The sequence below is a fragment of the Melanaphis sacchari genome, unplaced genomic scaffold (genome assembly GCF_002803265.2).
Source record: "Melanaphis sacchari strain LSU unplaced genomic scaffold, SCAv2.0 Contig2_pilon_pilon, whole genome shotgun sequence".
Lineage (NCBI taxonomy): Eukaryota > Metazoa > Arthropoda > Insecta > Hemiptera > Aphididae > Melanaphis > Melanaphis sacchari.
In genome coordinates this window covers 2375565-2399724 of record NW_020271173.1, presented here as the reverse complement: position 1 = coordinate 2399724, position 24160 = coordinate 2375565, and the positions used below count along the sequence as shown (strand labels likewise).

Genomic DNA, 24160 nt, shown 5'->3' with positions numbered 1-24160 from the left:
GTATTTTGAAAAATAAAAATTGATCACATTGGTTTGTCGCTAAATCTTTTTAGTACACTTGCTTTTATTTTAGTTACCTATTTGATATTATATTTTAATATTATAATATTTCACTGTGGTATTTTTAAATAGTGCTTCCAGTTGTTATTTATACCAATCTCTTCAAACAATACCATCAATGTTCATATTATTTCTAAAGGAAATCACAACACTATTTTTATTTTTTTATTTTAAGTTTATTGGTGTATTATTGTAATCAACACAATCAAAAACGTTTTGGTAAAAATCCGAAGTTAAAAAAATTATTATTCAACAAGATAATGAGAGTTGATGAATAGCCGCGTAGAGTCATAGAGCCAACGAGTGAGCAGCTGTCTATGTTTTACGTGTAAAAGTAGTTTGATTTACACAATAATTTTAATAACTTAAAATAGTATTTTAGAACTTTTTTTTTTCATAATCCTAAGTATATTTATATGTCTAAGACGATAGTGTGATTTAAAATTGAATATATATTGTTATTGCATACATATTATAAATTGTAATTTAGTAAAATTATTGAGTTCGTGATTTGTGCCGTATAATAACCAAATTTTACGAAATTGACTCTAATAGTTTTATTTATTATAAAAAAAACTAGAAAGTATATCAAAATTATAATCATTGTCATAAATACAAAAAAAAAAAACTTAAGGTTATATAAAATAAAATTTAAAAATATTATACTTAACAATTGAAATCGTTGTGTTAATCCAGACACTTTTGCATGTAAAACATACGCCACTGTTCCGACTTCAACACTATGACGTCACATGCATATTTTCAAACGCTTGTATCTTATTGAATAATTAATAAAACCCACACCATATTTCTTAGATAAAGACATACATTAAATCTAAACAACTTGTTTTTAATGTTGTGATGTCCTTTACTTAGTATATTATTGCATTTCTTATACTTATCAATTTATCTTAAAATAGATACCAGCACTAATGAAAACTATATTTCTACTTAATATTTGTTTGTAATAAAAATACTCCAAATTTTACGAAATCACATTTTAAATTAAAAAAAAATACTTTTGTATTTCAATTTATAATTTACCATATTATAATGCGCTTCTCGAGTATCTTAAAAATTATTAAATTGGAGTATTTTGATTAAACAACTTATGATATAAGACACATTATATAATTCAATCAAGTACTTTTAAAAATGGAACATTCTAAAATAACTATCTATATTGATCATTTTTTTTTTTTTATTTACACTAATATGTAAATATTTTTTTAAACTTTAAATCCAACTTAAGCATTCATTTTATCTATCATCATTATTCATAATATCGTACAAACTGTTACGGTATTGTTACCTGTTATTGTATAATGATACAATATTTATTATTTATGAAAACAATCAATAAAAAAAAAAAAAAAGCTAATGTAATTTAAATAGAGAATTTAATTTTTCAATTTTAACATTAAGTATTACGTTAATGTTATAATAATTGTTGAATATATACAATTCTTCAAATTAATTTTCGCTTAAAATGCCAAAAATCTAATGTCATTATGTTTTACACGTAACAATCCAAACAATCCAAACCTTTGACCGTTTTAGGGCTTCATAAATGTATAAAATATCACACTAACCATGCAGATTGGTCATGTTTACATAATATTATATTTTGTTGAGATTTCATAACGATTTAAGTCTTTTACAAATACGTTAATAATATGATATAGAACGAATAAAAATCAGATTTTCTTTTAATCATTAGAACTAATAACAATCTTTTAATAACTGTTGATGGCAGTTCTAAACTGAAATAATTTCAATATCATGAAAAGAAATTATTCTCAAATACCGTTTTTATTTTTTTTCTCTTAAAATATTTTTCAACAAATATCTAAAAGTTAACAGATATCCTACCTATTGGCCTCAAATTGAATAAACAAATACCTTTACTATTGCAAAAAAAAAAAATAAATACCATACTGCATTAAACTATACCAATGTAAAATGTTAAACAGACATATGAAACGCGCAGAAATAATTTTCCAAATTTGTTACACCGCAAACATATATTCGTTTTATTTTAATATCTAACTCAAAAACAGACTAGGTCATATGAAATATACTTCAGTTTTTCCACGCTATACTAAAAATTGTTTTATTGTTATAATTTGTTATGAGTTTCTTGTTTTTACATATAGGTTTCGAATTTTTACGACTTTCGGATGTGGTTGACCCTGGAAATAAAATACACTCGATGTTGTAAATCCAAATGGGATAAAATATATCGAATATTTCTAGAGCTAATTTTTTAGTTAAATCTATATGACCGTTTCATCGCACATCGATAATACGCGCGTGCGCACCCTTTCTTTTAACTCTAAACCGCCGATGTGTATTTATTATTTTAGTTCAAACTTGAAAATAAAACGAAGCTCATAATAAGTTTATGATTGTACATTAATTTACCTATAAAACGCAGTATAACGAATAATTCAACACGTTTGTCTTACAAGTTCAATCTTGAATGATAAATCTACCTATTCAAGTTTAATTTGATAATTATTATCAAGGTTTTTAATCGGCTGTGTTAAAAAAATCTTATTAAATAACAATATTTAACTCATAACACGGTAATATTATATTTATTTTGTAGATGATACGTTTTTATTATATATCTTATAATTACAATTATAAATAATTATAATTTGATAATGATATTTCATTTTTATATTTAGTTTGCCAATCAAGACTAACGTTGCATTCCTCGATTGTTTAGAAAACATAGTTGTGTCTACATTCGCACTACTACACACAATTGGCAACACTAGTGTGTAAGTTCGGAAATCAAGAATCGAAGAGCTCCAAAAAAAGTAAGTAAATATATAAAAATCATTAGTAAATCTTTGAATAGATATTATTATTATTATTATTATTCGTAAACACTCATACACACATACGAGTACTTTTTTTTATAAAAATGACATCGGTATATAAATGTTAGACAATTTAAAGAAAAAATGAACACACCATTATGACGTCAATTGTCGTATATTTTCTATTTTTACACTAACTAACCGGAAGTGTCTAACCGGAAGCATATAGATGTAGAGCATATTATAGTTTTTCGCGAGGGTGTTCTGCCGATGACCAGTCATGAAGGATAGATATTATTGTTATCATATCCATCCTTGCGTTAATATACTTATTGAAAAGATTTTTATTTTTATTAGTAAATTTTATGACACGATATAAACGTGATTTGTATTTAATTATTTTTTAATTATTAAATGAAAACAAATAAATAATAGAATAGTTAATTAAAAACAATATTTTTATTTTCTGTACTTACAGATCACAGTGAACTCTTTAAAAATTGTATTCGTTTTGAAATCTTATCATTAAATATTTAAATAAAATATGTAGATAATATAAATTTAGAAAAATATATTAGTTGAAAGAAAATTGAAACGAGTGTTTAGCATCTTAATACCCCAGTGTTGAAGTGTTGAATAAAATACAAACACTAACCTTTATTTAAAATTTTCAAATAACTGTGACAAATCGTAAATTTAAAGATTATCATTTTTTTTTTTTTTTTAGCATATATTTATTTTTATTTTACAAGCTAATCAATACATTATAATGAGTAATTATAATAATAATAGGTGAGTATGATCTATTGATTCCTAATTGTTTATTTTTAATCGGTGAACTAAGACGTAAGGTATGTAAGTAATAATAAATGTATTAAACAACTTTTAAAATACTCATTATATTTTTTTTCTACTTGAAAATAAACTATTTAATACGAGGACCCATAAACCCTTCCGGTTTACCGTGCTTATCATGAAAATATTTGTGTCAATAATCAATATGAACGTCATAATATGGAGTGGCAGAAGTCAATTATTTTTATTTTAAATCTTGGGAAACGTAATAGTAAAATTAAATGTATTAGTTTTAAAATAATTGTATATTATTATTATATTATTATTAGTTTTATGTTTTTTATATATATCATCACGTTTTGGAACAAAATATTTGTTTAAATCTTCAATAGAGACTTAAAACTTACCACCATTATAATATATTATTAATTTGAATATTTAATACAATTTTCAAAATATTTAGACCAAATTATTTATACCGTAAACAAATGTTTACTTTTTTTCGATATTGACTTATAACCTTTATGCAGTAAATAATTAAACTTATCGATTTGAGAATATAGTTAAATAGTGATGTAATAAGAATAAAATACTATGCATTGACATTTATATTGATATTATATCTGTCTCGGTGTATCATTAGCTTAGATTCGTTTTTTTCAAATAATATAATGAATCATCGTATTGCACTCAAATTACAGTAAAATGTATATTATACGCATATCATATCATGTAAATACTAAAATAGAGGTTTGCTATATTTGTACGAGATAATAGCGTCATTTTTTGATCGGGTTACATCATAACATGTACAGGTGGAAGTCGCCAACACGCCGGAATACTAATTAACGTATTTTATATGGGCCACAAAGGACGACGGTGTTTAAGGTTTACGATCAATTTTTCAATTGACTAGAATTTCAAATTTAGTGCTTCTCGCGAGCTGCCCTAGTTGACACGCCGTGCGTAGTGTGACGTATAGACTTTGCTATGTATTTATACACTTATATATATATATATATATATATAAATGCAGGTGTCAGCAGGGCATGTTTTTCCCTCGAAAACTGTTGTAAACCTTATTTATAAAACCTGGGATAAACGCATATAACTTAGAGCGACCGCCAAGACCTACCAGCAGCCCACACGGATGACGTTATCCACCGGACGACAATATTGTGCACGGTATATGGTACACACACACGTGCCTGCTGCACGGGTGCAACGTACCGCGTTGTTATCACACGCTGCAGATATAATAATAACATTATTTGCGTGGCCATCATCCCCGACGGCGGTCGTACGACAACGTGACCGCCACTGCAGCCGGCCGATCGCGGGGCGACGGCAGTGTAGAGGTGGTGGTGGTGGTGGTGTGGTGGTAGTGGTGGTGGCGGCGTCTGTTGTTGTAGCAGTGACGGGAAATACCCCCACGGCGTGTTGAGGACCGTACGGTGGTGACAGGACAACTGTGGCGAACGCGGGCGCCGAGCAGCGACAGAGCAGTATGTCATCGTTCGTTGACGTCACCGCGTGTCCGTCCGCGCTCTCCGCGGCGGCGGCGGCGGCAGCGTCGTCGTCGTCGTCGTCGCCGCCGCCGTCGTCCGCGGGCGGAGGGGAGCGCGCAAAACGCGCCGCGCGCGAGTCTGTGTGCGTGTACGTTGGCGTGTGTGTGCGTGCGCGCGTCTTGAATGAATGAACCCCCGGTCGCCTTGGGCCGGTCCTCCGGTCCGTTCAACAGGTCACCATTGGTCAACCGGTGGCCGGGTGGAAAACCCACGGTCACGCGGGTGGGGGGCCCGGCGGGCCGCCCTTACGTTTGCCGCCGCCGCTTCTGCCGCCGTTGCCGCCGCTCGGTCCACCGTCGAGACTTAAATGTCCACCGGAGTCAGGTGGCTATCTCAGTTGATCGTTTTCGGTCGACGGTGGTCATCCGCATAAATGTGTAATATAATATAATATTATCGTCGACGTCGTCACGTACAACACTGCACGCGAGTTTTCACACTATTATATTTATTCAATATTATTATTAATTTTTTTTAAATTTTATTCGAATCGATCGCATATTGTTTTTTTTAAACAGACTTTTCAGTTCGTCCGATATAACACACACACTCACTCGAGCATACACACACACACACGCACATTGACTTATTATTATTGTTTTCCGATCGTTTTTTATATTATTATTTTTGTTTATCGTCGTTCGTATATCGACACCGCTTGCTCGCCGGCACAATACAACGACGCGTCTCTCTCGGTACGTGTGTGACATATGATATATACGTATATCATTATTGTATGAACCGTAATCAGTTCGGTCGGACGTACTTAATATTCTCGTCGGAATACGTTTTTCGACGGATTTTCATATTTGTCCAACATTTCGACTCGCCCTCCGACGACCTCATGGAGTCTTACGGAGGTGCCGGATGTGTCGGTTGTTATCGAGAACACTGCAGGCAGCGAACGCATTCGGTGCCGATCGCGGCGACCGCGCCAGACCGTCGGACGCCGTCACAGATGAACCGCGGCCAAACTGCCCCCAGGAAATTCGATTTCGCCCGCCGTTCTTGTCGGCTTTTCATCGGTGAGTCCTCGGCGATGAATCGTCGTTATTTTATAATTACATGCACTTATGCCACAACGTTGTTAGACGTATAATATCATCTTGTACACTCCGTCGAATAGCCTTGAGTTTAGGTTTAAATGCGTAGGCGGTACAAGTATTTTTTTCGCGTTGAAGTCCTTGCAGTGCCGTACTCAAAAACCATCATCGTGCGACACGTTTTTCTCCAAAAATAGAGAAAAATATCATGATAAAATATAATTCTGTTATATCATGACGAATGATAATAATAATTTAATACTTTTGCACGTATAATATTATAATTTATCATACCTAACAATAATAATAATATAAAAAATCCGAGCGATCACCCGAACCACGTTAGCGTTTTTTGTTATCATTTCTTTCACGTGCAATGTTGTTTTGTCTGCAGCAGCCGTGCGATCGGCAAACGACACCGTTGCATTTCGTCCGAAGCCGATCGAAAATTTACCTCGCACCGCAAATTGATGACGATGGCGACTACAACAATCGTATATTAACACGCTCTTTACATTAATTTTTTTTGTCATTAATCTCTCGACTCTATTGTTGCCTCCTTAGTCTTCACACAGTATACTTGCAGCGTACACGTTCTATCACCGTCTTCGTTTCTTTATTATTATTTGGAGTGTTTAAACTAACTACGTCAGTAGCAATAAGTCCGATTCGTCTCAAAAAAAACTTTTTATAACCGTAGATTTTCATTGATATCCAAATTATGAACTTAAACTCATATTATATACGTATTGTCATTATATTCGTAAATTTATGAAAGTGCACGTAAGCGGCAATATATTAATCATCGACAGCTACTGCATGCGACATTGCAACGCTCGACAGTGGTTACGGTTTTCGATTATTTGTCACAAGTTATTGCGTGATCGTAATCGATCCATATGTATTTATATTATATATATATTCATCTGACATACTTTTACTACTCGATAAGCTTTGAGTACCATGTTAAGTGATTTTCATTCGCTTTTGGTTATTACATGTATATGAGGTGTTTCTATATATTACATAGAAATAAAATGACGTGTGCGCACTAATTATCTTAATGGAAAACAAATGAAAATAAAACAAATCACGGCCGGCCGATAACATGTAAAGTTATTGATTTATCGTGAATATTTCCGTAATGAACTATTAATAATTATGTATGAAAAATTTTATATCGTACATTATGTGTACCTCACAGTACATTTCAGTCGTCGCTCGGCGGCGCGTCGACGTCGTTGTGTCTTTCGTGATAGCGATATATTGTGTAGTGTTGTCTGCGACAATGACATGCTATAGTCACTAGTACCTATACTATAAACAGTATAAATTGGATTAGAGATGTAAACGAATTATTCAAGAAATATGATTGTTCAAATTGCTAATGGCCCAACGAATCCGACTGAATTCATTTATAGGTACGATTAAATTTGTATTATTCAAAACCACATTTATAAATTTTAATTAATAATATACGTAGAAAAAATTGAATTTTTTATATAAAATATAATTTTTTATAATTTTTTATTAAAATAAAAACAAAATATGTTTTGTGTTTGAATAATAAAGTAATTTTCTAAGTATGATGTTTTGTTTGTTTCTATTAGATTGTTTATACGTCATAACCGAATATAAAAATAAAAAAAATAAATGTTTATATTTTCTTTATAATTTTAGTAAATTAAAATTGTAGTGTAAATAAGGCAATTATTTTATTATTAATTAATGCATATTATGTATGGAAGAATGTTTTAATATTTTAGGAATAATTATTATTTGAAATAGGTAGATCATTACTCATTATGTAATACATTTTTATCTCAATTCATTTTCAATAGATAACGTACAAAGTTTTTTTTCGAAAACCTATGAGTATTTTTATAGGTATAATTTATAATATTAGAAAAATTACTCACTATTATATTGCCATATATTCATATAAAATAAGCAGAATTCGCACTTTCAATTCAAACACAATAACATAATAACGCATGATAACAAAAAAAATAATCTTGGCCACTTAAAACAAAATTCTAAACTATGTAGGTTTTTTGTTTTGGACTTTCATGGTGGTCAATAAATTTATGTTTTACAGACACCATCGGTGGTGTAATACGATCGGTTAATCAAATGGCATCTAATAAGGTGGGTCATTTTCGACAACAATAACTAAACAGTTGCTGTGTTTAAATAAAGTAGCATGTACAATGTATTATTGTATATATTAGTTGTAAATACTCGATAATACAACGATGATAATACAATATACGATTGCAGAGTAGATATATATGTATATTTATATATTATCGGAAAAATATTTACGGCGAGCACTATTTACAACGATAATATACGTACCTACTTTAAAACGGTGTTTTTCTAAGAGGATAATAATTTACAATTATATCATTTTTTTCCTCCGATTCACGTATACGTACATATACAATTATAATACATATAATATATATATATATATATATACAATAATAAGTACAACTGATGTTGTTGTAATAATGTACGAGATGAGATGAACAACGGCTTTGACAAATAGGTACAAATACGTATAGCACACGCATATACCTATATAATATTATGTATACTTATCGAAGACCTATAATAATTCCCATCGCATCACCTGCAGTGGTAGTGATCGGGCAAACGGGTTAGCAAAATCGCACGGGATTTAAGATGAAAAAAAAAAACGTTGTAAAATCGCTGGTTTGCCGTGAATTTTTCGCTAATTGCTCGGCGAGCTTTTCGAAAGAAAAAAACCGCCGTCGCGTCTATGTTATACTAAACAAAATGAAAAAAAAAAATAATAATAATAATAAATAATCGATGCGAAAAAAAAAACCTACCTGCAACTATAATATACCTATATTACTACAACTACTCCTCCACTTCGTCCTCGTCTTCCTCGTTCGTCTTCCTTGTCCTTCTCTCATAGTCTTCTACTCGTCTTCGTCTCCGTCGTCCCTCTTGTACATACCTATACTCAACCGTCGCGGCCAAAGACGTCGTCGTCGTTGTCGTCGTCGCGCGCGCGCGCTCGCGCTCTCAAACCATCGCGCGTGTGTGGTCCCCGCGCGACAACAATACCACACGCAAACGACCGACCGGCCGGACGATAATAATTAGCCAGTAATGTGTGCTGCGTGTGTGAGAGATCTGTTGCCGCTGCTCGACGCTGCGACGACCACGTATGGACCACGACGACCGCGACGGTCGGATCGGAGACAGCCCGGCGGGCACGGTGCAGACGCGACGGTGGTTTCTTTCCCGCCGCCACCACCCCGGTCCGCAGTATCAGCGTGCGCAGAGTACCTACACGTAAATGCCAAATTGGGGGTGCCAGACCGAGATAAAATAATCAGTGTACGCGCGTGTTGTGTGTGCATGTTTATATACCGATCCGGTGTGTCGGGCTGTAAGAGCTGCAATGTCGACGAGATTCTACGACCGATATGTACCTACACAGTGATTCACCGAGTATAATATAATATGGTCACCCCATTTTTCTTCTTCGATAACGTTGCCGTCGTTAAAACTCTAGTTTTGGGATACTTAATACCTACTTGAAATCCGCGTGTTTTCAACGTATCGAGGTTTTTCTACTACTTAATTCCTCAAGTAGATATAGATACATTTACAATATACACAAACTCTTATGACTATGATGGTGATTTGAAAGCTGTTGTAATATGTATAATATATTCATATATCAAAATTTATAATTGTAATATATACTAGATTCAATATTAAATGTTTTTTATATTTTTTTAAAATCATTTTTAAGGACTATTATCCTCAGTATAAACATTCTAATAACTGAAAAACTATTCGTTAGAATTTATAGTTAAAAATAAAAGGATGCTCACTTGAAAAATAGAAGTTTGAATCGTCGTAGAATTTGTATGAATTGTTAAAAAAAAATAATAATAGGAGGTAGCATGCTTGATGAATCATTCTATATAATGTTAAAAAATAATTATAGGTATTATCACATAAATTATATATATAATGTTGAGTAATGAGTTATATATATTATGAGATAACCGTGTTCATTTCGGTAGTTATTTTCCAAGCGCGGATTTGGTCTTTAAAAATTTCTTACTCTTCATCACAATTCGGTAGATAACTGAAGTATATAATATGATTATAAATGATGCGGATACATTATTTGTATACACCCACACAATATAAATTCGCGTTAGATTAAAATTTAATTCATTATTTTTATTTTTATTTTTTGTTTTTTACAGCCGGTTCGTTCGTCATTGGACTGATATTAGTTCCCTGCGCCATGTCCGCGCCTACCAAGTCGTCAAAGTCTTCGTCACCGACGCCACCACATCCCATAATCGCGTCCGGTACGCCGTTCTGGCATAACCCGTGTGGCATGCTTTTGTCGTATGACGGTAGTGGTGGTGGCGCCATGATAAGCAGCGCCGTTGGCCACGATATTATGATGATGGAATCGGAAACGGATTCGACGACACGGCGCGAAGAGGACATCATTCACGGCATCGTCGTGGCTGCCGGTCAGGCTCTAACACACGCCGAACAGTTTACCGGTGCTTTCGTAAGTACACCTTTAAAACACTATGGTTATATTATTATGTTAACATGATTAATTAACGATTGGTAGGAAAAGTATAAAATAACCGGCGCATTATAAATTGTATCTACAAGGGTTGTATAAACGGTTTAGTTCCAGATCTAGAATTATGTATTTAAACATATCATATCTACATATATATTCGTATCCAAGACGATAGTTATCTATAATAAGACCTATATTTGTGCCAACGTAATACCGCATAAAGTTTAGTTAACGTTTAATCACGGAGTTTTTAACAGGATAAATTACTGTGCTGGCATTAAATTTGATACGGCAATGCCGTGAAGAAGCAACTAGTAGCTACTAAATAATATTAACAGGTGGCATCACTATAAATTATATTAATGATAGTATTATGATATGATTGTATAAACGGTAATACATTATAATAATAACATATTAATGTAATTCGCTGGCGGCACGCGGCGGCGATGACAACGTGTTCGTGTGGCGCCGCCGCACGTGCGTATCGTGCGCGCGCGCGTGTCGAACCACGCCGCTGCAGAGGGGGTCGTGCGTCGGCGACGGTCGAGATGAATGAAATACGCGCGGCGGCGGCAACGAGAGAAAATCATCGGCGGCCGATTAGAAACGGTCGTCAACGCCGCCGCCGCCGCCACTCGGGTGTTTGGGAGGTCGTATATTTTCAGGGGCGGTACCGTAAAATACGTCCGTTAAAAACTAGTTACATTGTTGTCGCATGTGCGAACAAACCGCACGCAGACGGAAATGCCGACCGGACGGAATAAAAACATAAAATATTAAATATTATAATGTACATAAATGAGTAGGTATACGAGTGTAATATGTATTACGAATTCGATGACCTGTAAAGTTAATAATAGGATCGAATATGTGTGTGTGTATGTGCGTGCCGCGAGTTGTCTACGATATTTTTGTGGTTGTACGTTTAAGTCACCGCAAACACCGCGCGCGGTACCGTCACGTGATTATAGGTGTAGGATCGTGATGTAGTGCCGTCGTGTGTCATCGGTAAAACCGGCAGAGAAAAAAAACAGTAAAGTTGTTGCATCGGGTTGTCCACTTAAACAATGCTTCTTTAAAATTTACTTATCCGTGATTTAAAATTACGTATTGCATATATATACTATATATTACGTGCAAATAAACATTTCGTCGTTTACAGCTACGTTGTTTTTTTTTTTTTATTTAATGTCGAATTTAAAAATGCGAATTAGATAAGATAAAATAAAATATACCATAGGGCGTAGTGAAAATAAACATGGTTTTAGCATTGTTTTTATTTACCGTGATATATTGATATATATTTATATATATTTGTATATATTTATTATTTATATTTATTTGTATATATTTATTATCTACATAGAATAATAATTAATGTTCGGTCGTATAGTAAGTCATTATGTACAATATCTGTTATTTCTTCATTATTATGCATAATATTTCATATTAGAAGATAAGTATAATCTTAGAAATATTCTCCTCCCAAAATCCAATTATGGACGCTACTGTTCACTGTTAGATGGAAGGATGGGGTTCGCTGATGGTCTATATGATTAAAGTTACAATTTCACTTATATAAAAAAATATTTAAAATACTTAAATTATAATTTCTTATTTTAAATATTAATTTATTAATTAAATTTAAAAAAAAAATTAATTTGTTTACAAGTGCTTGCATAGTTGTACATCTAGTGTTATTTTAAGGCTATAAGTCCTCTGCCCTATAGTGACAAGTAATAATATATTATATTTTACTTTATTTTAATACGTACGCCGCGTGCGTATAAGAGTTTTTATTTTTTCAAACTTTCAAATGACGTCAAGTTCCCACGGTCTGCACGCGATAATATGCGCCGCCGTGTATACGACAACGTGTGTAAACACGACACGAGTCGTCGGCGGCTTCGAAAAATACATTAGTTCGCACCTAAAAAATTATTGTTTCCGTCGTGCACGTTTGTGCGCGTATATGTCAATGAGCCACGGTATATACACTGTAAACAGTTTTTGTATGTATGATATTATTATATTATATCGTACGAGAAAATATCGGGAAAACGCGAGCGGGACAAAAAAGCGTCGGTGGCACAGCTGCGCGGCGGTAGAATATTATCGATGTGTTTACATGATGACGGTTGCGGAAACGTATCGGTTTTCCGTTGCGAAAACTACCGATCGCTGAGTTTATAACACAAGTAATTTATATATAATATATATTATACATATTATACAAATACATTAAACGTCGTCGTACGTGTTATATTATTATGATGATGTACATCTACGGCTCTCTACCTATACAAAACGATTTATTTATTCCGTTAATCGTAGCGTATAGTTGGTCGTTATTTTTCCTCGAAGTACGACGTGAAATTACGACATCACCGCTGCCGGAACGTGCGTGGTTTATATGCCGCCTACGCCGCCGTTGCTGCTGAGTGTGCGTATTATACAACTGGGGAAATGATCGAACAAAACAATATCATAATAACAATATAATTACAACCCTTTCGCGTCTGATTTTATCCATTATTTTTATTATCACGTACGAAGACGGAGAGTGACAAAAATCTTAAAAGCACGCGCGTGTACAAAACGTGTAAACAACAACTATGTTTACGATAAAATTAAATTTTAATGCGTTCGAGTTAACCTACATAAAACGGTCAACAATAACAAATAATAAATAGTATATGATTTTCGACTGCCCAAATGATAAATTAATATTAAAACACCTATGGCACAATGATTACATAATGCGGACTCTGATTTAAATTCAACGGTAAACTTCTCTATCTCATATATTCGTCTTATTGGGATAAAAATAACAATAACAATAATATTTTTCTTTTCATTACGCTCTGATGTACTAATATAATTTTGAAAAATTCGTCATGTGACATAAATTACGTCCTCAAATAATTGGACTTAACAAAGTGAACATTTTTTTAGTCAATTGAGATTTTGGATGATGATATAAATACTCGTAAATAGTCTTAGTATACTAATTTTGTACATCATTGAATTTTTTTAATTCTTTTTTTTTAGTGTATAAACTCTAATATTTTATGAAAGCTGCTGATATTTTTTTCACCTTAAATTTTTCCGTATTTTTATTTTATAGATGCTTTTTTAAAGAAGAACTCAATAGTAGCCCACTTAGAAAACCAACACTTTCTACATTGCTAATTGTTTAGAACGCGTTTGATTCAGACTAACCTAATCGAAATCCTATTACAATGTTATCGCAATTCTAAATTTATAATTATTATAATTATGAATATTATTATATTTTATATATGCACGCACGTATTATACAAAAATTCAATACGTTTATTTTCTAGATGACTCATATCATTTTCTATCTGTAATATTAAATGCGCAATACTAATAAAACACGATTAGAGGAAAAAAAATAAACGATAATTTTCGATCTCTTCTAGATATGTCATGTGTGTGTGGTGTATAATAATCGATACTCGAAAAGTGTCCGATAGTAATATTATTTTTTTCGGAGCACATGCGCCGCAGTGTTTACACGTGGGAGAACGAAAAATGGTCAACAGTCACACACGCTGGGTTTTGAAGAAAAAAAACGCAGTTTACGTAATTTTTATTCTCGCGCGTCATGTTTTCATTGCACTACCAGTCGTCGCGTCGGCGGGACAATGAGAAAATAATAATAATAATGATTATAAAAATAAAAACCGGGTTGAAATATAATATTATATTATAATATCACACATGAGCCGATAACGGACACCGAATACATGAACAACACCTATACGATTTTTTTTGTTTTATAAATCATTACTCGACACTGTGATGACAACATATAACTATATTAAACACGTATTAACTAGAGATTTATATCTTATTAACGGGTTGCCAAGAAAAAAAAATATACAATATTTTAATGACTGATTAAACATATAAAATAATTCTGATCATAAGTGTGAGCTTACGCGGAACGTGCTGAGAGCAAAGTTCGAATGAAATTTACTGTAGCAATACGAGAAAATGTCGTCAAAAAAAAAAAAAACTGCTATCTACAATTAATTAGAACGGAGCTAGTGGTTAATAAAAATAATACACAGTGTCGATCGTGGGACGATTGCGATGTAGAGGAAAGATACCTAATATATTCGTAATATTTATTTGTGCTTAATTGTTAATTGTGCGCTTGCAATTATTATTGTACATCGGACCCCACAAATCTTATCTGAAATGTTCACACTCGTACTGTGTAATGGATAAATATTTAATATGTATGAAAAAAATTAAATATAAATCATACACATGAATATAAAACATTGTTATTATACGTGAAGTCTTGTTATATTATGTGAACGTTTGCGTGATTTGTCGTAATATTCTTTTTATGAACTCTCATGTACAGTATGAATGTATGCAAAAATATTATTACTGTTTTTTAAGTGTCGCTGGGCAATCTTTCTTTCTCAAAATCTTAACCTCGCGTACATAAAAACCACATAGGCCTAGCAGTTAGTTTATTTTCTATAAATTATAATATGATAATAACTTTAATAACTATATTATTAAAGGACTGGAAGAGACTATACCAGTGATTTCAGGAATACAATATTTAGGATTATTATAGATTGTCACATCGTTGTGGCAGATTGAATATAAAAAAATAAACATAATAAAAGAACATAAAAACTACATGTTGATTAAAATATAATTTTAACATAATATACCTGCAGTAGTCTTTATCTTAGAGTTTATGATATTCTTGTGTATATATAAACATATTATATTATTCTGTACTTTAGGCTCGCAGTCGTGAGTAGGTTATATAATATAAAAATAAAATATGATGATAATAATATTATAACAATAAACGGTGAAATAAAAATAATTATGATCGGCCAGCGGGACCGTCAAGGCGTGCGCGCGACCTCTTCTCCCTCCCATCGATCTATCCCTTCGTCGACCGTCGCACCCTCCGCCGCGGTCGTCACGTGCAGAGTGGCGCCGGTCGACGGTTACCGGCCGCAGACCATCCGTCGCCGTCGGATGCGTTTTCAGCGAAATCCTCGCGCGCGGGCCGATTCTCATTCATCGTGCGCGGACAGGACGACCATCAGAGTTATCATGACATATATTATTAATATTATTGTTACACTATTGTCACGCCGTCCATACGGCGGCTCGGGTGACGGCGTCGGCGGAAAAACAAACGCGTTTTCCGCGTAAACCGTCGTCGCGCGCGCGCACCGCATGGCGTATTGTAACATCATCGCTTTAGCTCGCCGCCGTCGGTTATCGCGCGTTCAGCTCTCCGTGCGACCGGACATGCGGTGGTCGCATAACGTTATTATTAATGTTATTATTATTATTATTATTATTATTATTACGACGCGACAGCTATAACAATAATACCGCGCGATAATGATGAAGGCTAGTAGGTAGGTACCGTGTTTCAAACGACGCCGCCGACTCGGTTCAACAATTTTTTTTTTTTTTCCATAAATGTTGCTCTTCGTTTCTCTGTAGACCAAACGCAACGGACTTACCGATAAAGCACTGTAATATTTTCGTCCAAAACATAATTTGTTTTGATTTTCGTTTTTCCCTATAATATTATACGGGTTTTATGTAATATAATATACTAAACTGTGCATCGGATCAGCGGAGGACTAAACTTTTTTAATGATAACTAGGATATGAATTTAAAAACAAAAATTGTATTCTCGCGTTTACCTGCAGTTTCTATTTAATAATGGCAATATGATATTATTAATCGAATTGTGTGTAAGGGAAACGTGTATAATTTGCCTATAATTACTTGTTAATTAGATATATTTAAAGCAAATTACGCTGTGATTATGACGGTAAATATGCTTTCATTACTTTATCGTTATCGATCAACTTAACTTGAATAATCACGCAGAAAAAAATATTTAAAATATATATTTTTTATTTCAAAAATAAATGATGAGAAATCAATAGATACAACGAAAGGGAGGACATGTTACCCGCCCTCTTCTTTTATGTGCACGCCCCTGCGTCGAATCGTAGTATAATACCATACTATATTAATATAATATGATCATAATAAATTAACATATGTTATTGACAAATATCAGAAATATATCAATATCGATTCGTTCGATTAGGTTTTGGATTTTTCTCAAACGACAATATTCGTTATATAGACATATACATACATATATATGATTATTATATATATGTGTGTGTGTGTACATGAATATTAAGATAAATATTGACGTTATTATATTACATTTGATTATAAAACGATAATAATATGACATAACGAGTTCTCGCCGATTTGTTATAAAATTACTTTTTTTCAGTATGCTTACGTTAAACACACATATGGACACATGTCATACTATTTACACACCCGGCGAATGACGGTTAAATTTCTTTTATCGTTTCGAGTTTGTTTTAAAAACTAAAATCACAATTATACTATATGGTGGATTAAGAAAAAACGCACGTCTTGTACATTTAATGTATTAGGTATATGTACATATGTGATAATTGTTGCGATTAAAACATATTATTATGCATTGACTCATGGTTGGTATGTAGTATATATATAATTGTGTAATAATTATTGTTTTTTTCGTCTAATAGTTATAACAATATTCAGACTTGTACTTTTTATACCGCCATTTATTGTCTATCTTAAAGATTTTGTTTCGGTATAGTTTGTTGACAAATAACTCAATTTTGATAAAATAAAGACTCTCGACCTAAAATAATGCGTGATCTCGTTAATATATCATACATTATATTACATTATAATATGACACCTATAATTATTATTTTAAAACATCATCGTATTAATGTTTGATTTTTATATTATTATAGACTGTAGACGTTATTGATTTCCTTCCCTCGCACCAAATGGTCACAATGCATACTATTATTTTGTATTCTGTATTTTAGAAGTCGTTGACGCAGCGATATTTTCGAATTAACGCTCTGAACAAAGTATTTTAGTACATTGTTGGTCTACCGAATATTATTGTTATTATTGTTTTGGGGGTCACGTTTATAAAGAAGTTATCGGACGCGTCGAAAAAAAACTTACATATAATTTATTCATTGTACAAATTGACAAGCCATAAATTTCACGTAATGTATAGATGATGAAGTGCTAGGAGGGAGTATGCACAATGTAGTGATAAAAATAAACAAATAAAAATCCTACCAACGTTCAATAACGCTCATCGATACCGATCAATCGATCGCCTTAGTGCTAGGCGCCTATTCCAAAACAATTTTGACCAAGAAAAAAATAATAATGATAAAACTATTCGGAAAATAACGATTGTATTAGGTAGATATATTTTTTTGATATAACTTCTAACGAACCTTATATACGGTACATATCGTACAAAATATAATATTTATGCATAAACTATGTATATATTATTATTCGAATAAAAATCATATAATATAATAAAGTGGTATAATATAAGCTATAAACAACTGGTCTCGCAATGTTATACAGCGAATTAAGGTGGGAGGACGATAAATCGCCGAGTATTATTGTTTACAAATTTAAGTATTTAAAAAATGAATTTATAATAACAAAAAAAAATCTATTTTTTTTCTTAAAAATCAAAACCGACAATGTACACTACGACGACGACAACAACAATACAACTGTTACAAACCGTCAACTCATCACACTTCACGATCCAGGGGCGAGTTGTTGGATTTTTTCAGACGCGATTACAACTAGCACGTATTGTGCGACCAAGATATTATTATAATAACATACGACGCTGCCGTCAGTGACATATATTATAAACGATATTACTACAATATTATGTTGTGTTACATTTAATATCAATACCGGGTGATTATTTTATCGAAGGACGCTATTATTATTTAAAAAAACATTTCAAGTTTTAAAAATATTGTTTTTACAATAATATTAAGTCGTTCTAAAACAAGATTATTTTTAAAAATGAAAATATATTAAATACATTATTTAGTATTCAAGTTTTTTACTTCGTCTGAAGACAATATTCCTACATTTTTAATTCCGTATCCTAAAACAGAATATTTTTTTGGTGTACTTTGACGTACATAAATCAAATTTTTGATGAAATTATAAATAGGTAGGTACCTACTTTAAACAGTTTTAAAATAACTAACATGGTGAAAATTGTCCAAAATTTGATTTGTATGTATCAAAATTCAAAATATTTCAAAATATATTCAGATTCGAAGTATAAAATTAAGATTGCTTGTCGTCATTTACATAAGAAAAAAAATGCATTACAATAAAATATACCGTTTTTTGCAGTCTTAAAATTAGGTACGTAAAAAAGTTTTTTTCAAAAACTTCAATATTTTCAGACACACTGAGTGTTTTAAACTGATTATCTATAATGTAGGTACACAGGAAGTATCAAAAATAAAACGATACGTAAACAGCAATACTCACGTCCTTATTTAATATGCGTTTAATATATTATGTTGCCCACAGCAATAATAGGCAATAATAATAAGAATAATATATTATTATTGGCTGTGGACATTTATGGGACTTTTCCTCGGTCGCTTTGCAAGCCGGAGGCCGTACCACGATATGCATACGACATCGTAATCGCGGTGTACAAGCATGAAAAAAGTCAATTGCCCACTCGTCGTATTGTTGTGTTATATAGGAATTATTGTTATTATACACATGCGAGAGTGAGTATATGGTCGTCGTGCGGTCTCGTCGCCCGCCGCTCGTGTTCTTTAATCTCGGACGACCGGGCCGCGCCGACCGGCGGTCATCGTCGTCGATGTCGTTGTATTATTAATTATATTCTCTGCACACACACACACACACACACACAATCGCTATAATATGTGCGCACAAACCGCAAATAAAGGTAAAACAAAAAAAAATATAAAATAAAACGTATATGACGACCGATAACATAATATATATATATACGCACAGCGGTCGTAGAGAGCGAAACAATTCGACAGAGTTTTGCGCACGCCACGCTGGTACATAATTTATATATATATTTATATATTGTCATATAAACCCGTCCGTTTACGAAAGAAAAAAAAGTTTAGTACTGGACACACTCCTCTCCCTGTGTGTGTCGTTGTCGTCGTTTATACCTATATAACATAATACATTTGTGTAATAAAACGTAGTAAATATATATTATCTTTATAACCATTATTATTATTATACGCTGACCGAGGTGATTTTTTTTTTTATTCCGTTCCGCGCAGGTGGTCGAAACGTTTCACGTCGACGTAAAGAAAAACCACGAACACTGGAAAGGCATCACGCTCGATTGGCTGGAAATGTCCAAATACATGCCTAAAGCGTTGGACGTGCCGCTCAGCAAGTCCTATCTGGCTACTCTGACGTTCAGGGATGTACTGCATGCCGTGTACGTCGGCATGCAAAACGTGGCCGTGGGCCTGGAACAAGTGGCGTGGGACCAGGATCGGGAGATGCTCCCGTACGCCAAGTACTTCAACGAAACCACTTTGAAACTGAAAACTGTAAGTATTTATTTTCTGCGGATCGTATATATTATGTTGATATTCTGTATTGTATCTAAAATATACTTAAAAAAGTAAAACCACGTAATCTTTAAAGTATCATTGCTTTATAATGTAAACGGTTCTAAGTTTGAATCCCTCTAGAATTATAAAAATGATTTAATTTATACATAGTATATAATGCGATTGATGGTTGCTCACAATAAATATTATATTAACGACTGATTTAAATATACCTATTTCCTGACGAACCATTCAGACAGTGCGCAAAACTCTATAATCATACAAAGTGATTCTTCAAGTATATTCAACCCCTTTTTTCTTCAATAATGTAGTTATTCAAATCTAATTTTTTGAATTTCCTAAGTACATTTATAAGCAAATATTTTTAAATTGTTAAAAAATTTTTATACTATTTTAGAATTATGGAGTGTCTTGTGAAATTAAAAACTTTTATTTTTCAAATTAAAACCTTTCATTTCTACTTTAAATTATTTGGCAAATAATTCCTCTAAAAATTGTGATGTATATAAACTGAGTTATTTAAATTTATGTATTTTTAAGAATTCTAAAAATTAAAATTTTTGTTAACTCTTTATTTAATGAAAAAATGGGGTTGAGCATAGTTGTTGAAACTCCCAGTATATAGTTGCACTCCGTTACTGATCTAAAGATCTCGCTTACACATATACTACTCATATTTAGAATATTTTAAAAATATAACATTGGAAATAATTTTGTCAAAGAATACGCATTCAATAGATTTGCTAAAAAATAAAACATTTTTTCTTGATGATTATGATGTAGGTACCTACATAATAATAATATAATTAATATAATATACATGTGTGATCGCTTGCACGTATACCTGCCTATATACAGTACATGATTTCTTTTTCTTTTTTTTGCACGGTCGAAAATAAATATAATAATATTATATTATCTGGTCTTGCGTGCTCCTTCTACAATATTATAATAATAACGTGATTTTTACGACGAACCATAATGATGATAATATATATGGCCAATCAATATTAGTATGATATTATATGGAAATAATTTACACGTTAGTAAAATAGTATTAATAACGATTACAATAATGATAGTCATAATAATTTTCCTACCACGCTACTGGAACCACCGTATAAAAAACCACTATAAACGTATAATATATACCTATTATTAATTCGATGGTTACACTAACGAAATAATATTAACATTCGATGCGCAAAACTAAAAAAAAATAAATATATTAATAGTTATTCTCCACATTTCACTCCTCCTATATTTTCGTATACACATAAACCTAACATATTGCATTATTATTATTATAATACGTTTAACCGTTTAAATAACACACGTGTGCGTATAATAAATAAACCGTTTAAATACGTGTAATCATGATGACGGTAATAATATAATCATGTAGATTCGAAACCATTAGAGGTTGTATATCGTTTCGAATTATTGTCAGCTTATAGCTTTCTGCTATTACATTTACATACATAAGTTTATAAACGCTAGCCGCGAAAAAATGTAATTTATTATTATTTATAGGTACGTTTTAATCAGTTAAAATATAATTGGTGTAGGTATGTGTAGAATATTATTATATCGTACAGGATGAGCGGTATAGGCCGTAAGACACATAGACCGAGAATAGATAAATACGATGTTACCCATCCCTGTAAACGTTGTTTGAATATTTTACCAAGTCACGCATTGCTAATAACATATAATTTCGAAATATATACCACATGTTTAGAGATCCATCAGTTGGATTATGAACCGTTGAAATTCGCGTCTATATTGCCCCGAGCACCTTCACAGAGTTTCGCCAATATTATAAATATATTCAGTGTTTTAAATCATCTGTTCTAGGCGCAGAGTTATGTTAAAATTAATTATGGTCTTATATAATGTGCACAGCGTATTCTTTTAATGATAAACCTCATAATATTCGTACTCACAATTTACCAGTCGCAGCCGAAAAAAATTAAACAAATTATATTGTTTGATTTTACTCATCTAACCGAAAAGAGTTGGGTCCGGCACCGAAATACTGCCACAGTGTTAGTTTATAATACAATATCTGGATTACCTCACGTACTACCTACCGGCGATTTAAATGATGTACTAATAATATAATTATTAGTATTTAAATTGTATTTTTAACTTCGCCCGATAATAAAATGCAGTTATATTCTTACAACTACAAGTATAAAATTCCATGGTCAGTGATGATGATGATAATAATAATAATAATAGTACGAATAATAATAGTCGAAATAAAATACCTACGTGTATAAATTATATAGGTACCTATAATATTACGATACCGTCTTAGTGTTATAAATGTTATAATACATGTAAAACATGGTCAAGAACATAATAATATAAAATAGAGTTAGGATTTTGTTGCAAAATAAGTCATTAAAAAGATTTTATTTAATTTAAATTTAAAAAAAACAAAAAAATATATTTTCCCCTTAATAATCAAAACCATCACTGATAAAATTATAATAACCTGTGTTTCGATAATCTTTGTATAAACCATTTATAATAACTCGATATAAATCAAAATTATTTTGACGACAAAAAAATAAAATAAAATTTTCCCTATTTTGGTTAAAAAATATGATTATTGAAGAAATATTAAACATTTTTATGAAAATTATTCACGAATTAATTAAAAAAGTATATTGAGGGGGAAAAAGTACATTAAGGATAAAAAGGTAAAATAGAGGTTACTCTATTACAACAATTATTAAAATGATACAAAACGAATAAATATTTACAAATAAGAGTTATATTTTTATCACGGTCTCCGCAAAAAAATCAATTGTTACAAAATACAAATCTTAATTATATAATGAACGTTATCTATGTGTGTGACAATAACTTTTTCGTCGTCATCTACCTATCTATACTAAAACGGTTTCGTTTGAAATTGTTTTTCTTGCAGATCCTGTGCGAGGTGTCGATGGCAATTTATGATATCAACGAAACGCCGGAACCTCACGTGGAAAGGGACATCATGCCGATCGAGTCGAGAATTTCGCGCGACAACCAATCTCTCAGGGACTGGCTGATACTGCGAGAGTATATGACCAGCCTCCAATACGTGATCGAGGCTTTCGGATACCTGAAGTCAAAGAGATAATAGACACGTTTCGATCGCTGCCGCTGCCACAGTTTCTGACCGCATAATCCATCATCACCGCTGATACATATTATCATCATTATTATTATTAACTATTATTGTGATTTAATTTGTCGCCACTCGTTTTATTTTCCGCACACGTCACTTATTATCATAACATATATTATATATTATTAATATTATTATTACTATAATACGACATTACGGACACGAACGCCGCGCGTTTACGTTTAGTTAATTACGTATATAATTAAAATATTTATATTGTGCTTAAATGTTTAATATTATCGAACGTAAATCATTCATCCCTCTCTCTACCTCCAGACACCTCAACTCATCAACCGCTACCGGTCCCACCTCCATGCCATCACCTCGTCCATCGTTCCAGTTGTTATAATAAGTATAATAATTTTAAGCCAATATTTGTGTAATGATTTTGATTTATTCAATTTGTTTTCAAACTACTCGCGCATTAGCGTACAAACGTTTTATAATATTACCTACTGCGTACGTTTATTATCGATATTATTATAACATATACTATCTATAGTTAGATATATTTT

General features: G+C 32.2%; 1 protein-coding gene across 1 annotated transcript; it reads left to right on the top strand.

The window, feature by feature from the left end:
• Positions 1-5371: 5371 nt before the first annotated feature.
• On the top strand, positions 5372-24142 carry LOC112595931. Its single transcript, XM_025341337.1, has 4 exons — positions 5372-6279; positions 10560-10879; positions 20156-20434; positions 23400-24142. The coding sequence occupies exons 1-4, from the start codon at positions 5991-5993 to the stop codon at positions 23595-23597; spliced, it is 1086 nt and encodes a 361-aa protein (XP_025197122.1). The 5' UTR covers positions 5372-5990; the 3' UTR covers positions 23598-24142.
• The last annotated feature ends 18 nt before the right edge of the window (positions 24143-24160 follow it).